Source organism: Neopelma chrysocephalum, unplaced genomic scaffold (assembly GCF_003984885.1).
Source record: "Neopelma chrysocephalum unplaced genomic scaffold, ASM398488v2 Primary Assembly neopelma1_93, whole genome shotgun sequence".
Classification (NCBI taxonomy): Eukaryota; Metazoa; Chordata; class Aves; order Passeriformes; family Pipridae; genus Neopelma; species Neopelma chrysocephalum.
This window is the reverse complement of record NW_020897755.1, coordinates 66,272-85,630: the sequence shown is the minus strand read 5'-3', so window position 1 is coordinate 85,630 and position 19,359 is coordinate 66,272. Positions and strand designations below refer to the sequence as shown.

General features: G+C 56.0%; 2 protein-coding genes and 1 long non-coding RNA gene across 5 annotated transcripts in view; 1 reads left to right on the top strand and 2 right to left on the bottom strand.

The window, feature by feature from the left end:
* Positions 1–2,145: 2,145 nt before the first annotated feature.
* On the bottom strand, positions 2,146–6,802 carry NME3 (NME/NM23 nucleoside diphosphate kinase 3). The gene is made up of 5 exons (XM_027693672.1): positions 6,671–6,802; positions 6,014–6,144; positions 5,526–5,627; positions 4,947–5,059; positions 2,146–4,206 (listed from the first exon to the last, which is right to left on the bottom strand). The coding sequence occupies exons 1-5, from the start codon at positions 6,777–6,779 to the stop codon at positions 4,089–4,091; spliced, it is 573 nt and encodes a 190-aa protein (XP_027549473.1). The 5' UTR covers positions 6,780–6,802; the 3' UTR covers positions 2,146–4,088.
* A 121-nt stretch (positions 6,803–6,923) lies between these two features.
* On the top strand, positions 6,924–13,657 carry LOC113972501. The gene is made up of 3 exons (XR_003535923.1): positions 6,924–8,704; positions 11,764–11,914; positions 13,558–13,657. It is a non-coding gene; the product is annotated as an uncharacterized LOC113972501 (long non-coding RNA).
* A 1,487-nt stretch (positions 13,658–15,144) lies between these two features.
* SPSB3 (splA/ryanodine receptor domain and SOCS box containing 3) overlaps positions 15,145–19,359 on the bottom strand; it is an 8,528-nt gene continuing 4,313 nt past the window's right edge. For 2 of the 3 annotated variants that reach the window (XM_027693662.1, XM_027693664.1), the window contains exons 3-7: positions 18,728–18,908; positions 17,903–18,090; positions 16,904–17,006; positions 16,392–16,517; positions 15,145–16,176 (exon numbers count right to left, since the gene is read on the bottom strand). In XM_027693662.1, the coding sequence (XP_027549463.1) occupies positions 15,833–16,176; positions 16,392–16,517; positions 16,904–17,006; positions 17,903–18,090; positions 18,728–18,908 (942 nt within the window). In that variant the 3' untranslated portion in view covers positions 15,145–15,832. The remainder of the gene's footprint in view (positions 16,177–16,391; positions 16,518–16,903; positions 17,007–17,902; positions 18,091–18,727; positions 18,909–19,359) is intronic. The other variant, XM_027693663.1, reaches the window with a different exon arrangement.

Here is a 19,359-nt window from a genome sequence, read left to right as displayed (position 1 = left end):
CCTCTAGGAAGCCGCGTTCGTCCTCAGAGCCCCTCATGTCCCAGGCGCACTTAAACAAGCTCAGGTTTATTCCGTAGGAGGAAATACAACTTAGGGAATGTGTAACTATAAGGGGAAACAGTTATACAATACATCCAAAGAGGGGATGTTGTGGACAAGGCTGGAGGCGCTGGGATCCCCGGAGTGCTCTGCTGGAAGACCCCGACTGCGGGATGACAAACTCCCGGCGGACCCTGAACCAGTTTGGGACTGGCTGCTCCAGCTGGGTGTGCTGGGACACGATGGGATCCATCCCAGGGTACTGATGGAGCTGCTGATGCCATCGTGGGACTGCTCTGGTATTTTGCAGTGGTTTGGGGAGTCTGGAGAGATCTCTGTTGACTGGAAGCTGCCAAATGTCCCAGGTTTCAAGCAGGAAAGAAGGAAGACCCTGGAACCTCCAAGCCTGTCAGTCTCCCTTCAGTGCCTGGTAAAATTATGGAGATGGTTATTCAGGGAGTTACTGAAAAACACTTGAAAGACAAGGCAGTCATCAGTCACAGCCAGTGTGGGTCATCTGGTCCCAACTCCCTGCTCCAGTAGGGTCATCCCACAGCACATGGCACTGGATTGTGTCCAGGAGGTTCTGGAATATCCCCAGTGAGAAGCACTTCACCCCCTCCCTGGGGAGCCTGTTCAGTGCTTGGTCACTGATCAGCAAAGAAGTTCTTCCTCATGTCCAGGTGGAACTTCCTGGGCACTTCCTCCAGCTTTGTGTCAAAGCCATCGAGGGCAGACAGTAGATGTGGTGGTTTGGGGTTTTAGTAAAGCTTTTGATACCATTTCTCCCAGTCTCCTGGATAAACTGGCCCCCACAGCTCCACAAGTGCCCCTTGCACCGGGTGAGCAGCTTGCTGAGCTCAAAGGGTAATGGGGTCACATCGGGACAGTCACCAGTGGGGCTCCCCAGGGCTCAGTTTCAGGACTGCTGCCACTGAGTGTTTTATAAATCATCCAGATGCAGGAATTTAATGTACATTAAGTAGGTTTGACAACAATACTAAACTGGGAGGAGCTGTGGGGTCCCTCAGGGTAGAGAGCCCTTACAGAGACCTGGGCAGTCACCCCCCATGTGGTGTTTAACAGGAGCAAGTGCTGGGTTCCACACCTGGGACAGGTCACACGCACAGTTTGGGGGATGAGAGGGTGGAGAGCAGCCCAGCAAACAGACCTGGGGGTTTGGGTCAGTTGAATCAGAGTCAGCAGTGGCAGCCAAAAGGGCCAAGTGTATCCTGGGGTTCAGGTGGTCGAGGGAGAGGATTGTCCTGCTCCACACTGCAGCTGGAGCTTTGTGTTCTATCAATCCACTAACAGTGCTGGGAGGAAACCATGGAGAGAACAGGTTAAAAGCCATTTCCCATCCCATAATTTCGGCCCTCTTCCACTTTCCAATACCCTGTATTGCTTAGCTGATGGCACCAGCTCAGGCCCAAATCCTCAGCAAACACACTGCTCAAAATCCAGGGCAAAGCCCCAGGAGCAGAAGCCAGGGGCTGATCACAGGAGCTGCAGGGACTGGCAGGGGGTTGGCATCCAGTACACGACTTTTTTGATGGTGCCCAGCGACAGGATGAAGAGCAACAGCCAGAAACTAAACCACAAGAAATTCCATCTCAACATGAGGCAGAACTTCTTTCCATGCAGGTGGCAGAGCTCTGGAACAGCTGCCCAGGGAGGGTTGGAGTCTCCCTCTCTGTGGACATTCCAAACCCACCTGGACATGTTCCTGTGTCACTTGCTCCAGGTGACCCTGCCTTGGCAGGGGGTTGGACTGGGTGATCTCCAGAGGTCCCTTCCAACCCCAACTATTCTGTGATTCCCTGAGTCCTGCAGGAGCACAGAGCCCTCTGGCTCTGCTGCCACGAGCACACGGTGCTGCAGCATCGGTCTGGCTCCACTGGGGATCATCCCAGCCATGCTGCTGGTTCAGGGGGAAGCACCGGAGCCCTGCACAGGGCAGAGACAAGGGGATCACTGCCTTCACCTCCTCCAGCTCTGACACACAACTGGTGCACCCAAAACCTTCCTCCAGCTGTTGGCTGGGCTGGCCTGGCTATTTTTGCCAAGCACCTGCAGGCTCCTGCCTTCAAGAGCCCTGAGAGGATCCACAGACAGTTTCTACTTTTATTGTTACAGTTTAACAGAGTTTTGGACAGAGGAGAAGCAGCAGGAACCAACATGCAAAGCAATTAAAGTCACGGGGGCTGGAGGAACCCCCAGCCCAGCCCTGTCCCCGCTCACACAGCGGCGCCTCTGGGGCCCTTTCCCTGCACTGGGGCTGCTCCGTCGGGCCCTGGAGAGGGACGAGTTCATGGCAGAGACCAAACTACACACAGGGAGGAGGAGAGGGCTGGCCCTGACTGTGCCTTGAGGAGTCAGGGCCGTTACTTGACTGGAATCCAGTGTGCTTTGAAACTGGGAGGGCACCTTAAATCTCATCTGTGCCAACAGAAGAGGGATCCCTTGGGAAAAGGCAATGGCAAGAGATGATGCTCAGGGATTTGGCCACAGTTTACCTGTGTCACAGAACTGGCAATTCTTGGAGCCAACAGCTTTTTTCAATACATCTATTAAATAACAAATGAAATATTCCTCCTGCTCTCTTCACACCTCAGTCTTTACTTTGCCAGTGTCTCCTGCAGCCAGACTCTGGGCTCAGCCAAATGGAGGAGTTCCAGGAACAAATGGGATCTGTCAGGTATTTAGAGCTGTAAGCAGGCTCCTGGAGAAGGCCAAGGCAGGAGGAGCCAGGCTGAGGCAGTTGGGCAGCTGAGGGAAGGGAAGGGAGGCCCCACTGGAGGGAGACCCCTAGCCCAGAGTGGGAGTGGAGTGAGTTCTCCCTGCCCCCAGAGAGCTGCCCTCATCCCCCAGAAGCTCCAGAGCTCGGGAGCCAGAGCGGGACAGGCTGTTAAGGCACAGGTAAAACCCTACACACAGGAAAGCCCCAGGGGATCTCGTTCCCTGAGTTTAACTGTGTCCCTGTTCCATGGCAGGATGCCATGTCACTGTCCCTGTCCTTACACTCCAGACCCAGCACAGCTCTGAGGAGCTGGGTGGCCCCACTGAGAGCTCACAGGGGGTGTCCAGCCCATTACAAACTGGGTCTCCAGATCCCCTCCCAGCAGGGAAGCTCCACCATCAAACAAAGAACAACTCAGGATCTCCCAGAGCTCAGTGCCAGGACTCCACAGCCTGCACTGTCACAAGAGAGGACTAAATAATCCTAGTCCTTCCTGAGTCCCAAATCCACAAATCCTTCCCTGCCTCACTCTCCCCCTTCTATTCCTTGGCTGCCCCAGTGCTGCAGCTTCACCAGCCTGTGTCAGTCCCCAGGCAGGGGCAGCGTGGGACCGAGGGTGCGGGGTCAGGCCAGGGCTGTGCAGCCCCAGAGAACCAGAGCACAGCTGGAGAAGCTGCTTCCCTGCTCCCAGTCCAGGAACTGGAGCCAGAGAAACTGTGCGTTTAACAGCCTTTGGAGAAACTTCTTTCCATGGACTCACTGATGGTGTCTGAAGCCGGGTGGGGTTGTGCAACCCCAACACATGAACCTCCCACCAAGGGAGAGGGATTGTTCCATCCTTCATTCCTTGTTTTGGAATGCACTCTTACCCCAAGGGAGAATTTTCCTCCACAGCAGCCTAGTTCTTTAAAAGCCTTTGGTGAAAAGCCTTCTAGAAATGCAGGTAAATTCTATCAATCCCATCACCTTGTCGTGACCAGCACCTCTCCCAGCAGCAAGGAACACACATTCTCCTGCACCAGGCAGGGCTGGGAACACTCAGGGACGGGCCCAGAGTCCAGGACATACTTCAATAAATCAGCTTGAGCTACTTGGGATTTAAGATACTGCAGCAAACAGAGCAACAATGCTACTTACTAGAGCAGAGAGAAAAAAAGAAACAGTTACTCTTGGCAGGAGCTGAAGCACATTGTTCCAGACACAGCCCAGCTCCCAGGACCCCACAGGCAGAACAGGAATCCCATAGCAGGATCCACAGCCATGAAATGGATGGAAATGTCCTGTGTCCCCTCAGGAAGGTGTCCTTCCCTCACTCGTAGATCCAGTGCTGGGCCGTGTCCTCCCAGCACATGAGCTCCTCCGGGCGGAACCACAGGGAGATCTCCTGCTGGGCACTCTCCACTGAGTCACTGCCATGGATCACATTCCTGGGGGGAGGAGACAGGGATCAGCTGGCACTCAGCACAGGAAGGTAGAAGAGGATGCTGGAAAATTTTCCCTTGACCAATTTATTAAAGCAATGGAGCCAGTCCCATCCCAAAATATTCTTTCCTACCACACACCCTCCCTTCTTCCAGCTCAGGGCGTGGGACATGGATGTGCAGGAACTGCCCATTCCCAGAACTCCTTCCTCCTATGATGAGGAGCCATTTGTTTGCTCCAGGAGGAGCTGCAAGTGGTTTGCTTGGTTTTATGTGAGTAATTCCAGCTGTGCCTCCAGACTTCCCCCCTCCCTTCTGTCAAAGGCAGTTTGGTATTGGACACCCAGGGACAGAAACCTCAGCCAGCAGGGTTCAATGTGAGCCGTGTCTACCACAAGCCAGGCTGTGGCCACCCAAGGTCACCACTCATAGACCTTCACCTACTCCCAGGAAAAGGCTGAGAGGGCTCCTCCCTTCCTCTTCACAGCCTGATTCCCAGAGGAAAACACAGGCAAACCCCATCTGCTTTCATCAGAGGCCTCAGGAAGAGGGAAGCACACAAACCCAGGCTACTCCTCTTGCCAAAGCCAAGCCTGGGAGGCAGAGCTCAGCTCTGCTGTGAGCACAGAAGGGAACAGCTCTGCTTGGGCGTGCAGGCTCACATGGCTCAGGCAGGCCTGGCACATGAGTGTCTGGACAAGATGCCCTGAAACACTGAGGGAAGAAGAAAAAGCCAAAGCTCTCACTTGCTGACTTCGACACAGAAGTCCCCTCGGATGGTGCCAGGCCTGGACTCGGCCGGGTTTGTCTCCCCGATCATCGTGCGAACCGTCCTCACCACGTCCAGGCCCTGCCACACCTACAGGAGAACAGAACCAGGATCAGCCCCCACAGTGCCCCAGCACATCACATCTGTCCTCTGAATCCCTCTGATCCATCTGGGTGAGAGACAGGAAAGGCTCTCTCCAAATAGCCTTCAAAAGCTGATTTTGGAAAATAATCAGAATTGTCTGTGGATTTCTCCACATCCCTAGAAGTGCTGAAGGCCAGGCTGGACAGGCCTTGGAGAAACTTGGGATAGTAGAAGGTGTCCCTGCCCATGGCAGGGGATGGAATGAGATGGGCTTTAAGGTCCCTTCCAACCCAAACCAGTCAGTGATGCTACAATTTAATTTACCACAGAAAACATCCCTACAGGTCAGTACAGCTTCAAGAGACCCTCTGAGGAAAGAAGCCACCTTGTTTCCATCATGCCAACAGCCAGTGCTGCTCAAACCTTGTCCTTCCTCCCTGTCCCCTGGTGCAGAGGACGTGGCCACACTCACCATGGCCACCACTGGCCCGGAGCTCATGTACTTCACCAGGCGGCCGTAGAAGGGCCGGTCCCGCAGGGCCACGTAGTGCTCCCTCAGCAGCTCCTCTGAGGCCTGCAGAGAGCACAGAGCTTAGCTTAGCTACCTGAGGGATGCAGGGACACCTGGATGCTGTGTGTTACAATCCAGCTCCTGCACAGATGCTCAATTCCAGGAGGGAACCAGCAGCAGCCTAACACAGAGAGAAGTTTCCACGTGCCAGCTCAGCGCCAGTCCTGGAGCACAGACACAGCCAGGGACAGCCGTGCTCCCCACAGCCGGGATCACCCTCGTTGAGGCAGTTCAGGCACCTTTAGTGCCAACACCCCTCTGCCCTGGTAGGGTTCGGTGCTGGTGCTGTGCAAGCCGGGTGACAGCAGAACCCCTGCAGCCACCAGCACAGCCGGGGCCTGGGGGGGCTCCTTGGCTCCAGGGACCCCCGGGCAGGCCCGGCCACTCACCTGCAACAGCTTCATCCCCACAAGCTGCAGCCCCTTCCTCTCGAAGCGCCGGATGATCTCCCCCACCAGGTGCCGCTGGACCCCGTCGGGTTTGATGGCCACGAAGGTGCGTTCATTGACCCCGCCGAGGGCTGCGGGGACAGGGCACAGCGGTGAGGGGGAGAAGGAGACCCCCCGGGCCTGCAGCCAGGGGGGCACAGGGAGGTCCCAGGATCTCAGGGAGTCCCAGGATCCCAATGCTGGGGCACGTGGGCAGGGGGAGCCAGGCCCCGGGCACGGGGACAAGGGGAGGTCCTGAGGTCTCGGGTGCGGGGGGACAAGGGCAGGGAGTGTCCCAGGACCCCGGGGGGGAAAGGAAAGGGTCCTCGGGCGCGGGGGACGCAGGGTCAGGAGGGGGGTCCCAGGGACAAAGGGGCACAGGGCGGGCCCTGGGATTTCGGACGCTGTAGGACATGGGCAGGAGGTCCCTGGCCCGCGGGTGCGGAAGCACAGGGGCAGGGGTGGGGGTCCCGGTCCCTGAGCCGCGGGGGCAGAGGACAAGGAAGGTCCCGGGCCCTAAGGCAAGCGGGCAGAGGGGATCCCGAGCCCGCGGGGTCGGGGGGGGTCCCAGCCGACAGGGGCACAGGGTCGGGGGTCCCGGTGCCGCCCGTCCCGCACCGCTGTGGAAGAGGCCGGCGAAGAGCCCCAGCACCAGGCAGATCATGGCGGCGCCGCTCTTAAAGGGGCCGCGCTCCCCTCGCGCCGTCGCCGCCCCCCGCGGAACCATCGCGCCGGGGACGCGGAGCGGCGGGGCCGAGACACGGCGACACCGGGCACGGGCCGTTCCCATGGCAACGGGCGGGGCCTGGGCCGCCCGAGCCCCGCGGGGCCGGGGGAGCCCGGGGGGTCCCGGGGAACCGGAGCGGCCGATGGAGGCCGCGGGGACCGGGGGACCCGGCTGCACCTGTGCGAGGTGTCCCACCCGGGCCCTCCTGGCTGCCGCCTCTGAGCTCCCCTGCGCCGCTGGCCCGGGGGCCGCGCAGCCCCCCGGCTGTTTATGGGGCTGTTTTGCCTTCTCCGTCTCTGTCGTTGCTGTCCAGTCGTGGCTGCTGACCCGTCGTGGTTACAGTTATAGGGCAACAGCTGCGCTCCCTGAGCACCACGGGGGCCCAGCCCCTCCATTTCGGCCAGGCCGGGCTGGCAGCCCTGGGGAGGAGCCCTGAGCCCGTGCGGCAGGAGCAGAAGGGCAGAGCTGCGGCCCCGCAGGGCTCGGGGAGCTCGGCTGTACAGAGCACGGGGTGCTGCTTTAGCTTTGGGTGCAAGATCCCAGCTGTCAATGTGCTCTCATGCTCAGGGGTCGTTATAAAGACACACGAAAACCCCCAGTCCAAGGCTCCATTACCTCCTGTCAGGAATTCATCCCTTCGTTCAGCTCCGGGATCAGCCTCTGGAAATACCTGCACCTGAAATACCTTCTCCAGGTGCCTCACGGAGGCTGGATCTGCTTCCAAACCTGCTTCCAGTCTGCTCCTCTCCCCTGCTCCTCCTTCTCCCCTGGTCAGGTCATGGCTGGGTTCTCTCGGTTCTCCGGGCTGCAGGGATCCCGCTGCTTTACCCAGCACGGCTTTGAGTCAAGCATTCCCACATTTGCACCCATAAAATAATCAGAGGTTGTATCCTGTGGATCCATAACATGGCTTTGCCTCAGGAAGGTTGCCCCCGTCTGCTCCAGGACAGCTCGGTTGTGGAATTTGCTGCGGAGTCGTGGATACAGCTCGGGAGGTGGGGGCGGTTCCAGAGGCTTTCCCGGCTCTTTCTGGGAGCTCGGTGCCGGCAGAGGGAGCGCAAGGAGCGCGGAGGAGCGCTCTGCCTTTACCCAGCCCTCGGCACCCCGAGGTCCATCCCGCCCGGGGGCTGGGCCGGACAGTCCCGCTGCCAACGCGCCCTCCTAAAACAAGGCGTTGATGTTTTTAAGGTGGACAAGTAGCACGTCGTCAGCCCTCCCTCGTGTTCTTCGTGACAGCTGGGCTATTTTGTTGGAAAATCTCAAACAAATCCCGCCTGGAGCGGGTGCCTGTGAAAGGAAACAGCCCCCACGTGCTTTGCAAAGGTTGCAGATTGCTGCGAGGAAGGTGCCCAGTGGATGGCTACTCACAGAGCCACTAATGAAGAGCATGTTTTCCATGGGGTCCTGGTGACATCCATGTGTGTCCAGGCCGGCACAGGGATGGTGGGAATGGGGCTGAAGTGAGCATGGAGGGAGCTGTGTCAGGGCTGGTGAAACCCCACTGCCCAGCGACTCCTTCAGCCTGGTGGCCGATCTCTGGCTTCTTTCACAGCTATTTCACAGATGTTTCTGTACATTTAGTAAGATTTATTCCGGGACAGTTTTCAAGGTGCCTGCAGAGCTGTCAATAACTCAGTTCACAGCCCAGCCAACACACGTGCCCTGGAGGCAGCCAGACTCCCCAGACTGGCAGAATCCCTCATTTCACCCTTGGTTTATTTTTGTGGTTTATTAATGCTGATGAAATACCTCTTTTTCTCACACCAGGATTGTTCTGTCCTTCTCCACAGATGTCTTTAAAGATCCCAGCTCAGACATTTGGGTGAAGGTTTTAATTTCCTTGGACTGTAAATATTCTTTTGAGCATCAGGCAGTTCCCTGCAGCAGAACCTGGAGGACAAACATGCCAAACACTGTCCACTCTGGTGAGTCCTTCTCATCCTCTTTGGCAATGATGTGCTGTGGGGAGAAAGCTTTGAGCTCCCTCTCTAGGCCAGGCTTAGGAACCCCAGAAACGCTGATTACTGGTGACCAGTTTGGGGAGTGGAGCTGGGCCTGATTCCCACACAGATTATTCCAAAGTATTATTAGGCACAATTTTAGGCAGATGTGCCTTTAGGCTGAGCTCAGGAACCTGCAGTAATCAAGAATGAGACCACAAGTCCTTCATACAGAGGTCTCACTTGGGTTCTCAGCATTCCCAGCCCAGATGTGTGCATGGAATGCTGCCACAGGCAACATGTGGGGAAGGGTGGACAGATTTGCTGCCTCGTTTGGAAAGCCCAGTGATTGCTTCCTAAAGCCCTCCCTGGGAACCTGAAAGGGCAGGTGGTCCCTTCTGGTCCCAAATAACCTCCCAGTTCAGTTTGGTTCCCTGGCAGGGGAGGCTGAGGGGGCTGTTCCTGTGCCTGCCCCCGCTGCAGGGATTCCAGGCGGAGGCACAACTCTATTTTTGCTCTTGCTGGATAAAACATTGCAGATACTGTGGTTATATAAGAGACTCCAGATCATGTAGGTGCAGATAACATGGTCACCTACCTCTGTGCAGTGCAGACAAAGGCCTTTTGTGTCTTTTCACTGTACTTAGCAACTTCTGCAGTTATCACTGCCTTTCTTCTCAGGCTCTTTTTGCACCTTTTTGCTTGTTTGGGGAGGATTTTTACCTTTCAGTTCAGCCCTAGTCTTTCACCACCATAGCATTGACATAGCCTGGAGTGTTGGTGCCTCTTACAGCTTGGGCTCTGCACAGGTGCAGACCTGCTGTCTGCTTTCCTTCTGGATCCCTGATCCTGTTGGAAATTATTTCATCTTCTGTAGGATAAGGAGGTGTTGGTAAAGCCAGATTTCCTTAAGCACCTTTTCCCTGACTGAGGTGACCCAGGTCTCAGAGCCAGACCTACACAAAGAGCTCTACAGCAGAGTCAGTTGGCCAAGTGAACATGGGACAGACAAGAGGATTCATTCAAAGCTGCCATTGCTCCATCCTGAAACAGAGCTGTGACACAGAGGGGTGGTTGGAAAGGAGAGGACCTGCAGGGGGAAGCTGTCTGAGTACAGCAGGAGATGTCCAGGCACATCTAACCCTGGGACAGGTGCTGCTGCCCCAGAGGGAACTGGCCAGGCCCTTCCTTGCATTTGGCTTTTACATTCTCAGAGTCCCTAAAAGATTTGTTTGAAAGAAACATTCAGAGTACACAGCCTGTGAAACACTTGCATTTTGGAGCAGAGATTTGCGTTAGTTTTCACTTCTGTGCAGTCCCTACAATGTTTTATTTGAGCCTGTGCTTCTTCCCTGAGAAATTCTCAGTCCAAGACTAGACAATGCCAGGCTGGAAAAGGCAGTGCCAGTGAGGAGATCAGTGCTGATGCTCTGGGGACAAAGGTGAGCCAGGAGGGGAGCAGGGCTGCTGTTCAGTGCCCTCTGAGATGTTCAGGGCCTGGAGCCCTTTTCTTGTCCCCTGAATGTGTCATTGTTGTGCTGTTCCCAGTGGCTGAGTGCTTCCTGTCCTGGAACATGCACAGCAGAGGAATCTCCTCTGTGCTAATGGTGTGATCAGATCCAAAATCCCCTGCATAGATGCAGCTACAGCAGCTTGGTTTGTCCTGTCTGGAATATTTCATAGAATCACAGAAGGATCTGGTTGGAAAGGCCCTTAAAGACCATCTCATCCCACCCCCTGCCATGGCTTGGATCAAGTTGCATCCACTTGCATCCTCCTTCACCTTGGCTGGCAATGGGATTGAGGGACTTCAAACTCGAGGCACCATTTGGAGCCTCCTGTTCTTAAGTCCCTGTTCAGAGGGGCTCAGACCCAGCCTGCCCTCCCCCAGCCCAGCACCCACTGCCCAGCTGTGAAAGGGGTTCTCAGTTCTTGCTCAGGTCTCTGCCTTGCAGACTCTGTGTCCTTTGTGCCCCCAGCACTGCTCCTTGTGATGTCACAGCACTCATAAATTAGGTCAAACACCACCTAAGCCCCGGCTTGATATCCCTTGCACTAAATTCCTGCCCTGCCGGAGTGTGCTCCAAAGGGGGTTAGACTTGGGGCTTAGGGGAGCTAAGAAGGATGAGCGGCTTTGCTGCGGCTGAGTAAATAGAGCTGCTGCTCCGGGCAGCCCAGCCCCCTCCCCGCCGGGCAGCCCGGCCCGCCCAGGGCTGTGTCCCGCCCCTGTGCTCATTCAGGAATCATTAAGGTTGGAAAATACCTCCGAGATCATCACGTCCAACTTTTGATCACCCTGTCAACTAAACATGTCCCCAAGTGCCACATCCACTCGTTTTTTGAGCACTCCCAGGGCTGGTGACTCCAGCACTGCCCTGCTGCTCTCCCCAGGTGCCTGTGGTGGCCAGGGCTGACACCAGTGCTGCTGGCCCAGGGGGGAGGAGGGTGAGGGCCTCGGGCTGTCCTGGCTCACCTGAGCCTGTCCTTGGCCTCTTGCTTGGCATGTTACGTGTTTCACCTCTTGCTTCTCCTTCCTGTCACTTCTCCTCCAGGTGCTGCAGCCATGGGGTGACACTGAATTTTTGTCCCTAGACACAGCAGGAATTTGGCCTGACAAAGGCAGTAACAAAACACCTGTACAAGTGAGTTGTGCTGGACTCATCACATGCCAAGCCCAGAGCTTTGGGAAGCCTCAGTGGAAGTTACAGGAACTTCCATCAGTGCAAGGGCCCAGCCCACATATGTCTCAAGATCATTTTGAGTCTCTGCTGATGAAAATCTGCTTTCATGGTGAATGCTCAGTGGTGGCTCAGCACTAGGAAAGGAGGGAAAAAGCCTTATGAAGATCTTTTCACCCAGTTTCTGGAGATTTCTGGGGAAGGAAAGAAAACTGAGGGGGGAAAAGTGTTAGGCTTTGGCAGAAAGAGATTTTAGAAGCCCACAGCTTAATGCCAGGGAAGGCTGCAGAGTCTGTTGGGCTCTGCTCTGTGAACACACTGCCCTCAGGCCTCACTCCAGCTGGAGTTGCAGGATTTTCCTTTCAGCCTTTCCAGGGCCTGGGCCAGGGGATGCAGGTGGAGAAGGACAGCACAGGACTCTGGCAAGTGCGGAAGAGACAATTCCAGCAGTTGGACAGAGCCAGCCCTGCAGCAGCAGCTCCAATGGAAGCAATCCCTTCCCAAGCCCCTCTTACAGGTGAGCCCTCAAACCCATCTGTGTTAAAGCTTGGAGGACAAAGGCAGAGGGGGCTGCCATGGCCTTCCTCACTTCAAGGTGTTTGTTGATGGAGCAAATAAGCCCTGAGGGTGGAACCAGTTCTCCAGAGGCAAGGCTTGTCTCTGGGTGTGATTAAACCAGAGCCGCTGGTTTCAACAGTAGCTGCTCACCCCCCTGTTGGCCCTCCCAGGCCTCTCCCTGCCCTGGTCTCACCTCTCAGGACCCAGTAGAAGCATCTTTGCCTGTTCCCCTGTTGATACCTCTGGTTGCCCACCCCAGCCAGGGTGGGTTGGGTGCATCCACTGCCTCGTCCAACACGATCTGTTTGATGTCAGCTGGGTGGTGTCTCAGGTGGCTGCTGCTCCATCCCCCTCAGGCAGAGAACGTGTCACCCCTACTGTGCAGCATTTCCACAGGACACCCAAGCTCTCTTGGCTCTGTACCCCACACTTGCCTTGCTCTTCTGCTGTCTGATCCTTCAGGGAGCTGATTTAGCTCCCTGAGTTCTCCCTCTCCCCACTCCTTCAGCTTTCTGCTGGTTCCTGAGTTAGAGTGGCACAGTGAGCTGTGTGGGGAGCAGGGTTAGACTGGGATGCCATCTGACCCTTCTGGCAGCTCAGCCAATGGGTGAAAAGATGTTTTTACCAGTGCTTGTTTTTGTGAACATTAATCATCCATTAGATGAGGAACCGTGACAGAATGTGTTTTTTTGTCTCATGTGATCAAATACTCTCCTTTTCCTTCCCCTGGAGCTTTGATCTCTGTCCCAAGCACAGCCTCTTCAGAAGAAGATGGGTTTAATGCCTTCCTGCTGCCAGAGGGCAGGGATAGATGGGATATTGGGAAGAAATTGTTCCCTGTGAGGGTGGGGAGGCCCTGGCACAGGTTGCCCAGAGAAGCTGTGGCTGCCCCTGGATCCCTGGAAGTGTCCAAGGCCAGGTTGGATAGGGCTTGGAGCAACCTGGGCTAGTGGAAGGTGTCCCTGCCCATGGCAGGGGGTGGAACAAGATGAGCTTTATGGTCCCTCCAACCCAAACCATTCTGGGACTCTATGAGGTGGCTTTCCAGCTCTCTCTGGAGGGGTAGCACAGAACTGAGTGTGTGTGAGGTCTTTTCCAAGTGACAGAGCTTGTTTCTTCCGAGCTTTATCCCCCATTCTGGTATGTTTGGATGAAGGCTGAGTCATGGATCCTCGCTGTAACTGTGGGATTGAGCCCTGCAGGGAAGGTTGGAGTCTCCTAGAACATTTGTGCTGCTTCCTTCTCTTGTATGCTCAAAAGCCTGTGGAGAATGCAGCACAGAAGGTGAAAAACTTCTGCTGAGTGACATCCCTGTGACATGAGACACCAGGGGAAAGACCAGACTTATGCTACCACATCTACCTCCTCCTGGCATCCGACAACCCAACCTTGTCCTGGACCTGTCCTGGACCCCACAGGGGACTGTGGGCCATGTTGGTCACTCCTTGTTTTACCTGCCCATGCTCAGCAGTGCCTGAGCTGCAGCTGGGAGCCCAGCCAGGGGAAGCAGCTGATTCTCTTTCAGAACAGACACTTGCACATCAATAAATGCCTTGTTACAGATGTTTTCTTCACCCTCTTGGCTCTCATTTCCTCTTTCAGCTGCCCCAGCTTTCTATTCTGCTGGCTGAAAACTGGGTCTCCTATGAGAGCTGAGGAACAGTTGGAACAGGGGCTGGATGTGGGTTTGTCTCACAGCCAATTTTAGGTGAGTTGGTCAACAAGCCTTGTGTTTTTGGCAACGTCTTGACTTTTCATGTCCTGCTCTGGCTCTTTGTGGGGACTGGACCTGTTACTGTAGATCCTGCTTGTGGCTGCCATGGGCAGGTGGGTCCTGTTTGAGTTACTTTGGGAAACATTCACCAACTGTCAGAACCATCTGGACAGAGAAACCCCATCCTTGGGGTGACAGAGCTCAGGGCAGGGGAGGGGAGTGTGATAACTGAATTCCCAACAAAAGGAAATGCCAGATAAGGTCGGAAGTGGTGGGTTAGGATGGGATTCTCTTTTCCCAAAGCAAACACTGTTTTTTATTCAGAAATAGCTGCAGCCAGGACAGTGGGGGTCAGGGCCCCCCCCAGTGCCTGCTGAGGTTTGGGATTGCTCCCTGGGGCCTTCCCCAGCGACACAGAACCCCTAAACTTCCTCCCAAAGCCTTGCTGGCTCAGAGCAGTGGCAGCTGGATCCACAGAAATGGGAAGGCCCCTCCAAACCAGGTTCCTCCTTGCCAGGGACTTCTCTGCCTCCATCTGCTGATGCTTGAAGTAGGTCCTGGGGAAGAGCAGCTCAGCAGTTTGGCTTGGCTGGAGCTCTGATCCAGAGGGATGGACAGAGCCTGACCAACTGGAGTCAGCTTCTCATTCAAAGCGTGTTCCCAGAGAAGGGAGAGCTGTCTGCACTTCAGGACTTGGGATGTGGGAAGGAAGGGCATGGAAGTGGGAGGCTCAATGGGGAATAAGTGCACATGGTACCATAGGGTACCTGACCCTACGGGTGTCTGTAATGGGAGCAGAGGAAAAGGCAGTGGCTGGAACTTGCTGGGAGGAAACCCATGGAGAGAACTGGTTAAAGCCATTTCCCATCCATATTTCAGTCCTGTCCCACTTTCCCTTTGCAAGGCTGACAGCACCAGCTCAGCCCTGAATCCTAAGCAAAGGTGCTGCCCCACCAGAGGAGGGCTCACAGGCTGGGGAAAAGCCCCCCAGGCTGCCCACAAGTCCCACAGGGACTGGCCTGGCACTGGCACCATTCCTGAAGGAGCACAGAGCCTGTTCCCTGGCAGTGGCACTACAGAACCAGTCACTTGTCCAGGCCCTAATCCAGCATTTCCCTCAGCACGACCAAGAAGGCTGGGCAGGGGCTGCTCCGAGTCCCGGGCTCTGGGATGAGGATTTGGGGGGTCTGTCCCAGCGTGTCCTGGCACTATAAACCCTGCAGCCTCCCTTCCAGTGCTCAGCCACGGGCATCGGTCTGGCTCCACTGGGGATCATCCCAGCCATGCTGCTGGTTCAGGGGGAAGCACTGGAGCCCTGCACAGGGCAGAGACAAGGGCATCACTGCCTTCACCTCCTCCAGTTCTGACACACAACTGGTGCACCCAAAACCTTCCTCCAGCTGTTGGCTGGGCTGGCCTGGCTATTTTTTGCCAAGCACCTGCAGGCTCCTGCCTTCCAGAGCCCTGAGAGGATCCACAGACAGTTTCTACTTTTATTGTTACAGTTTAACAGAGTTTTGGACAGAGGAGAAGCAGCAGGAACCAACATGCAAAGCAATTAAAGTCACGGGGGCTGGAGGAACCCCCAGCCCAGCCCTGTCCCCGCTCACACAGCGGCACCTCTGGGGCCCTTTCCCTGCACTGGGGCTGCTCCGTCGGGCCCTGGAGAGGGACGAGTTCATGGCAGAGACCAAACTACACACAGGGAGGAGGAGAGGGCTGGCCCTGACTGTGCCTTGAGGAGTCAGGGCCATTACTTGACTGGAATCCAGTACACTTTAAAACTGTGAGTCTGCCTTAATCATCACAGAATATCCTGAGCTGGAAGGGAGCCACAAGGATCATCGAGTCCAACTCCTGTCATCGAGTCCAACTTGTTAAATCTTCTCTGTGCCAACAGGGAGAAGAAGGATCCTTCAGGAAGAGGCGCTGGCTTCACTAGCACGTCAGGAGATGAAGCTCAGATATTTGACCGTTGTTTTCCTGTGTCAGAGCTGGCACCTCTTGGAGCCAAGAGCTCTTCTCAATGCCTGTGATGGATGTCGAGGCCAAAGATTTCCACAGCGTAAGGGAAATCTTTGCCAACAAGTAGCAATGGATGTCCCCGTGAAGGAAGAGGTGCATCAGGCTCAGAGGGGGAACAAACCCCCACCCCCAGAGACATTATGTCCTCCTGCACCTCTTCCTCTGACAGGCCTCAGCATCCGAGCAGGAGCTGTCCGAGTCACTCCCTGAGGAGGAGGAGGACGAAGGCTTCGACGTGCTATAGTTCATGCTCAGGACCCACCCCAGTTTGTTGTGCAGCACCTGCTTGAGTCCCGGGGGCAGGGGCAGCACGTCCAGCGTGTCCACGTAGTCGGGCAGGAGCTGGCGCAGGCGGAAGCAGCACAGGTACTGCAGGGATGTGCAGCTGGCACAGGACCGGATCACCTTCATGCTGCTCTTGGCTGCCGTCGAGCAAACCATGGGGTAAAACTTCTTGTTCTGCAGCTTCGTGGCTGCAACCCCTGCCAGGGCACAGCACCCGTGAGTTTACACAAGGGCATCTCGCTCCTCCCACCTACCCTGAACCCATTGGAAAAAGCCTTCCAAAATCCCAACCTATTAAACAGCGAATGTAACCTTCCTCCCACTCACTTCACATCTTAGTCTTCTGCTTTGCCAGTGTTTTCTGACTTGGAGTTCCCCCACTCCACCCCTCTGCCTGAGCCACTGCTCTTACCAATGCACTTGCGGTTCTTGAAGAACGTGAGCGTCCCGTGCCACGTGTCCAAATGCACCCCAATAATGGAGCCCTGGCCAAACCTTGAAGAGAAGTTTGTTTTGTCTCCCTTGTGATGCAGCAGACCTTAAAACACACAAAAAGAATGGCATTCTGTGGAAAACCTGTGCTCCATGAATTCACCCCAACTCCAGTGCTCTGAGTTCCTGCTGGTACAGGAACTCAGTCTGAAACATCCATCCCATCCCAGTGTGGCCAATGGAAAGGGGAAAGTTGAGGTTTTGCAACTCCAGAGCACAACCCCAAACTGGTGATGGGACAGTGGCACCCAGGTGCCCTGGAGGGTCCCACACTGGGTCTAAGGGCTCTGCAAAACATGACCAGGACTGATGTTCCAAGAGCTACCAGGAGTCACTCTGGGTGCCCTTAACAAAGGGACTCACATCTCTGGTGCCTCTTTGGCCTCAACCTCCTAAGGAACCTCTTGTGCCACTGCTGCCTGTCCATGTTACCTGTGTAGGACAGTCCCCAGCTGTCCTCGTCCTTGCCCAGAAGGCTGCAGAACGTGTGGCGGTACTTGTCCAGATTCACATCCGACGTCCCAATTCCCACCATCTGGGAGCAAGGCCAGGAAGAAGAATGCAGGCTTAATGTCTTTTCAAGGAACAAAATACAATCAAGACTCCACTTCTGGCTCTCCCCTCCTCTTCTTGGTTCAGCCCAAAACACCCAGAGGGTTCGGTGAAGCCAAGTCATAGGTTTCAGGATGGAGCTAAAGGCTCCCAGCTCCCATTTCCTTTCCTAAGTGAGGAGGCCCATGTGAACAGCTGGAGAAGGTCAACATCCTGTTCACAGAATCCCAGACTGGTTTGGGTTGGAAGGGACCTTCAAACCCATCTCGTTCCACCCCCTGCCATGGGCAGGGACACCTTCCACTGTCCCAGGTGAATCCAAGCTCCGTCCAGCCTGGCCTTGGACCCTTCCAGGGATGGGGCAGCCACAGCTTCTCTGGGCAACCTGGTGCCACTGCCTCCCCACCCTCACAGGGAAGAATTCCTTCCCAGTATCCCATCTATCCCTGCCCTCTGGCAGTGGGAAGCCATTACCCCTTGTCCTGTGCCTCCATCCCTTGTCCCAAGTCCCTCTCCAGCTCTCCTGGAGCCCCTTTAGGCACTGAAAGGGGCTCTCAGGTCTCCCTGGAGCCTTCTCTTCTCCAGGTGAACCCCCCCAGCTCTCCCAGCCTGGCTGCAGAGCAGAGGGGCTCCAGCCCTTGGAGCATCTCCGTGAGCTCCTCTGGACTCGCTCCAACAAGTCTGTGTCTTTCCTGTACTGGGGACCCCATATCTGGAGGCAACTCTGCAGGTGGGGTCTCACCTGAGGGGGCAGAGGGGCAGAATCCCCTCTTCTCCTGCTGCCCACGCTGTGGGATCAGCCCAGGGCACGGGGGGTTTCTGGGTCCCAGCACACACAGCCAGGGCACATCCAGCCCCTCACCCCCCAGCCCCACGTACCATGTCAGTGCCATACACTGGGGAGGTCATCTTGATCTCCCAGAAGTGCTGCCCGTCCGCCAGCTCCTTGTTGCCGCGGATGGCGGCGGTGCCACAGCTGTACTCCATGTGGAAGTTCACCTTGCGGTTGTCACATGTCAGCAGGGTGGCTGTCGACTTGTTCAGGTCATCCCACACCCAGTCGAAATCTGTTGAGGATCACAGAGAGCACAGGGATGGGTAAAGATCCTCAGGGAGTGATTCCCAAGCCAAAGCAGAGTGGGACATTGTTTTGAAGGCTTTTTGGGGTTTTCATTTGTAATTTATTGTTTAAGAGGGTAAATCTTAAGCTGTGAGTTGTTTGAGGCCTGAACAGTGTCCCACCAGGGATGGTTCAGTGCTCCCAAACTGTCAGCATCCTCCAGTCCCCATTCTGGCTCAGCAGACCCAGCAGAGCCTCCCTTCTCCCTTCACTCCCCGTGGGCACAGGGGGTGGCTCTGCCATGCCATGGCTCTCTCAGCCAGCCCAAGTCCACCCTGTGCTCCAAGCACGCCGTGCCGGGCATCCCGCCAGCATTCCAGGATCAGGAGAGCCCTAAGCACCGGGGCCTGTTTCACTGGTGGCCTAAGCCGGATCGGAAAGCAGGTCCCCAGAGGTGAAACTCTGACGCCTTTAACAGGTTCAGCTCTGAGCCCTGGGAACACGACAGCAGGCACAGGCTGTAATCCTCCTCCATGGCCTGGGGATGTAAACAAAGGAGCAGCACTGTGGGACAGGGACAGGAGCCATGCTGGGGTGCAGCCCCTGCCCCCCGAGGGAGCACAGTGGGCACAGGCAGCCCTTACACTCGTCCTCCTCCCCGCAGCGGCAGTCGCGGACGCGGTGCAGGGCGTGCAGGCTGGAGCAGAACGGGGCCTCACTCTGGCTCTCACAGTTGCAGAAGGACTCTCCTGTCACAGGGATGGCGCTGGGGATGGAGGGAGACAGGGAGGAGAACTCCGGCTCCGAGTCTGAGTCGCTGTGCTGCTGGGAGAACAGGGAACAGTCACTGGGAGAACAGGGAATGGTCACAGGGAGAACAGGGAATGGTCACAGGGAGAACAGGGAACGGTCAGTGGGGAGAACAGGGAACAGTCAGTGAGAGAACAGGGAATGGTTACTGAGGAGAACAGGGAACAGTCACTGGGAGAACAGGGAACGGTCACTGGAAGAACAGGGAATAGTCAGTGGGAGAACAGGGAATGGTCAGCAGGAGAACAGGGAATGGTCAGCGGGAGAACAGGGAATGGTCAGCAGGAGAACAGGGAATGGTCACTGGAAGAACAGGGAATAGTCAGCGGGAGAACGGGGAATGGTCAGCGGGAGAACGGGGAACGGTCACAGGGAGAACAGGGAATGGTCAGTGGGGAGAACAGGGAATGGTCACTGGAAGAACAGGGAATGGTCAGTGGGAGAACAGGGAATGGTCAGTGGGAGA

Coding starts and splice junctions, on each gene's coding strand:
- NME3 (XM_027693672.1), bottom strand. CDS start 6,779: ATGGTTCCGCGGGGGGCGGCGACGGCGCGAGGGGAGCGCGGCCCCTTT. Junction 5,628..6,013: donor TGGGGATGAAGCTGTTGCAG/GTGAGTGGCCGG, acceptor TGCTCTCTGCAG/GCCTCAGAGGAGCTGCTGAG. Junction 5,060..5,525: donor CCGGGCCAGTGGTGGCCATG/GTGAGTGTGGCC, acceptor GTTCTCCTGTAG/GTGTGGCAGGGCCTGGACGT.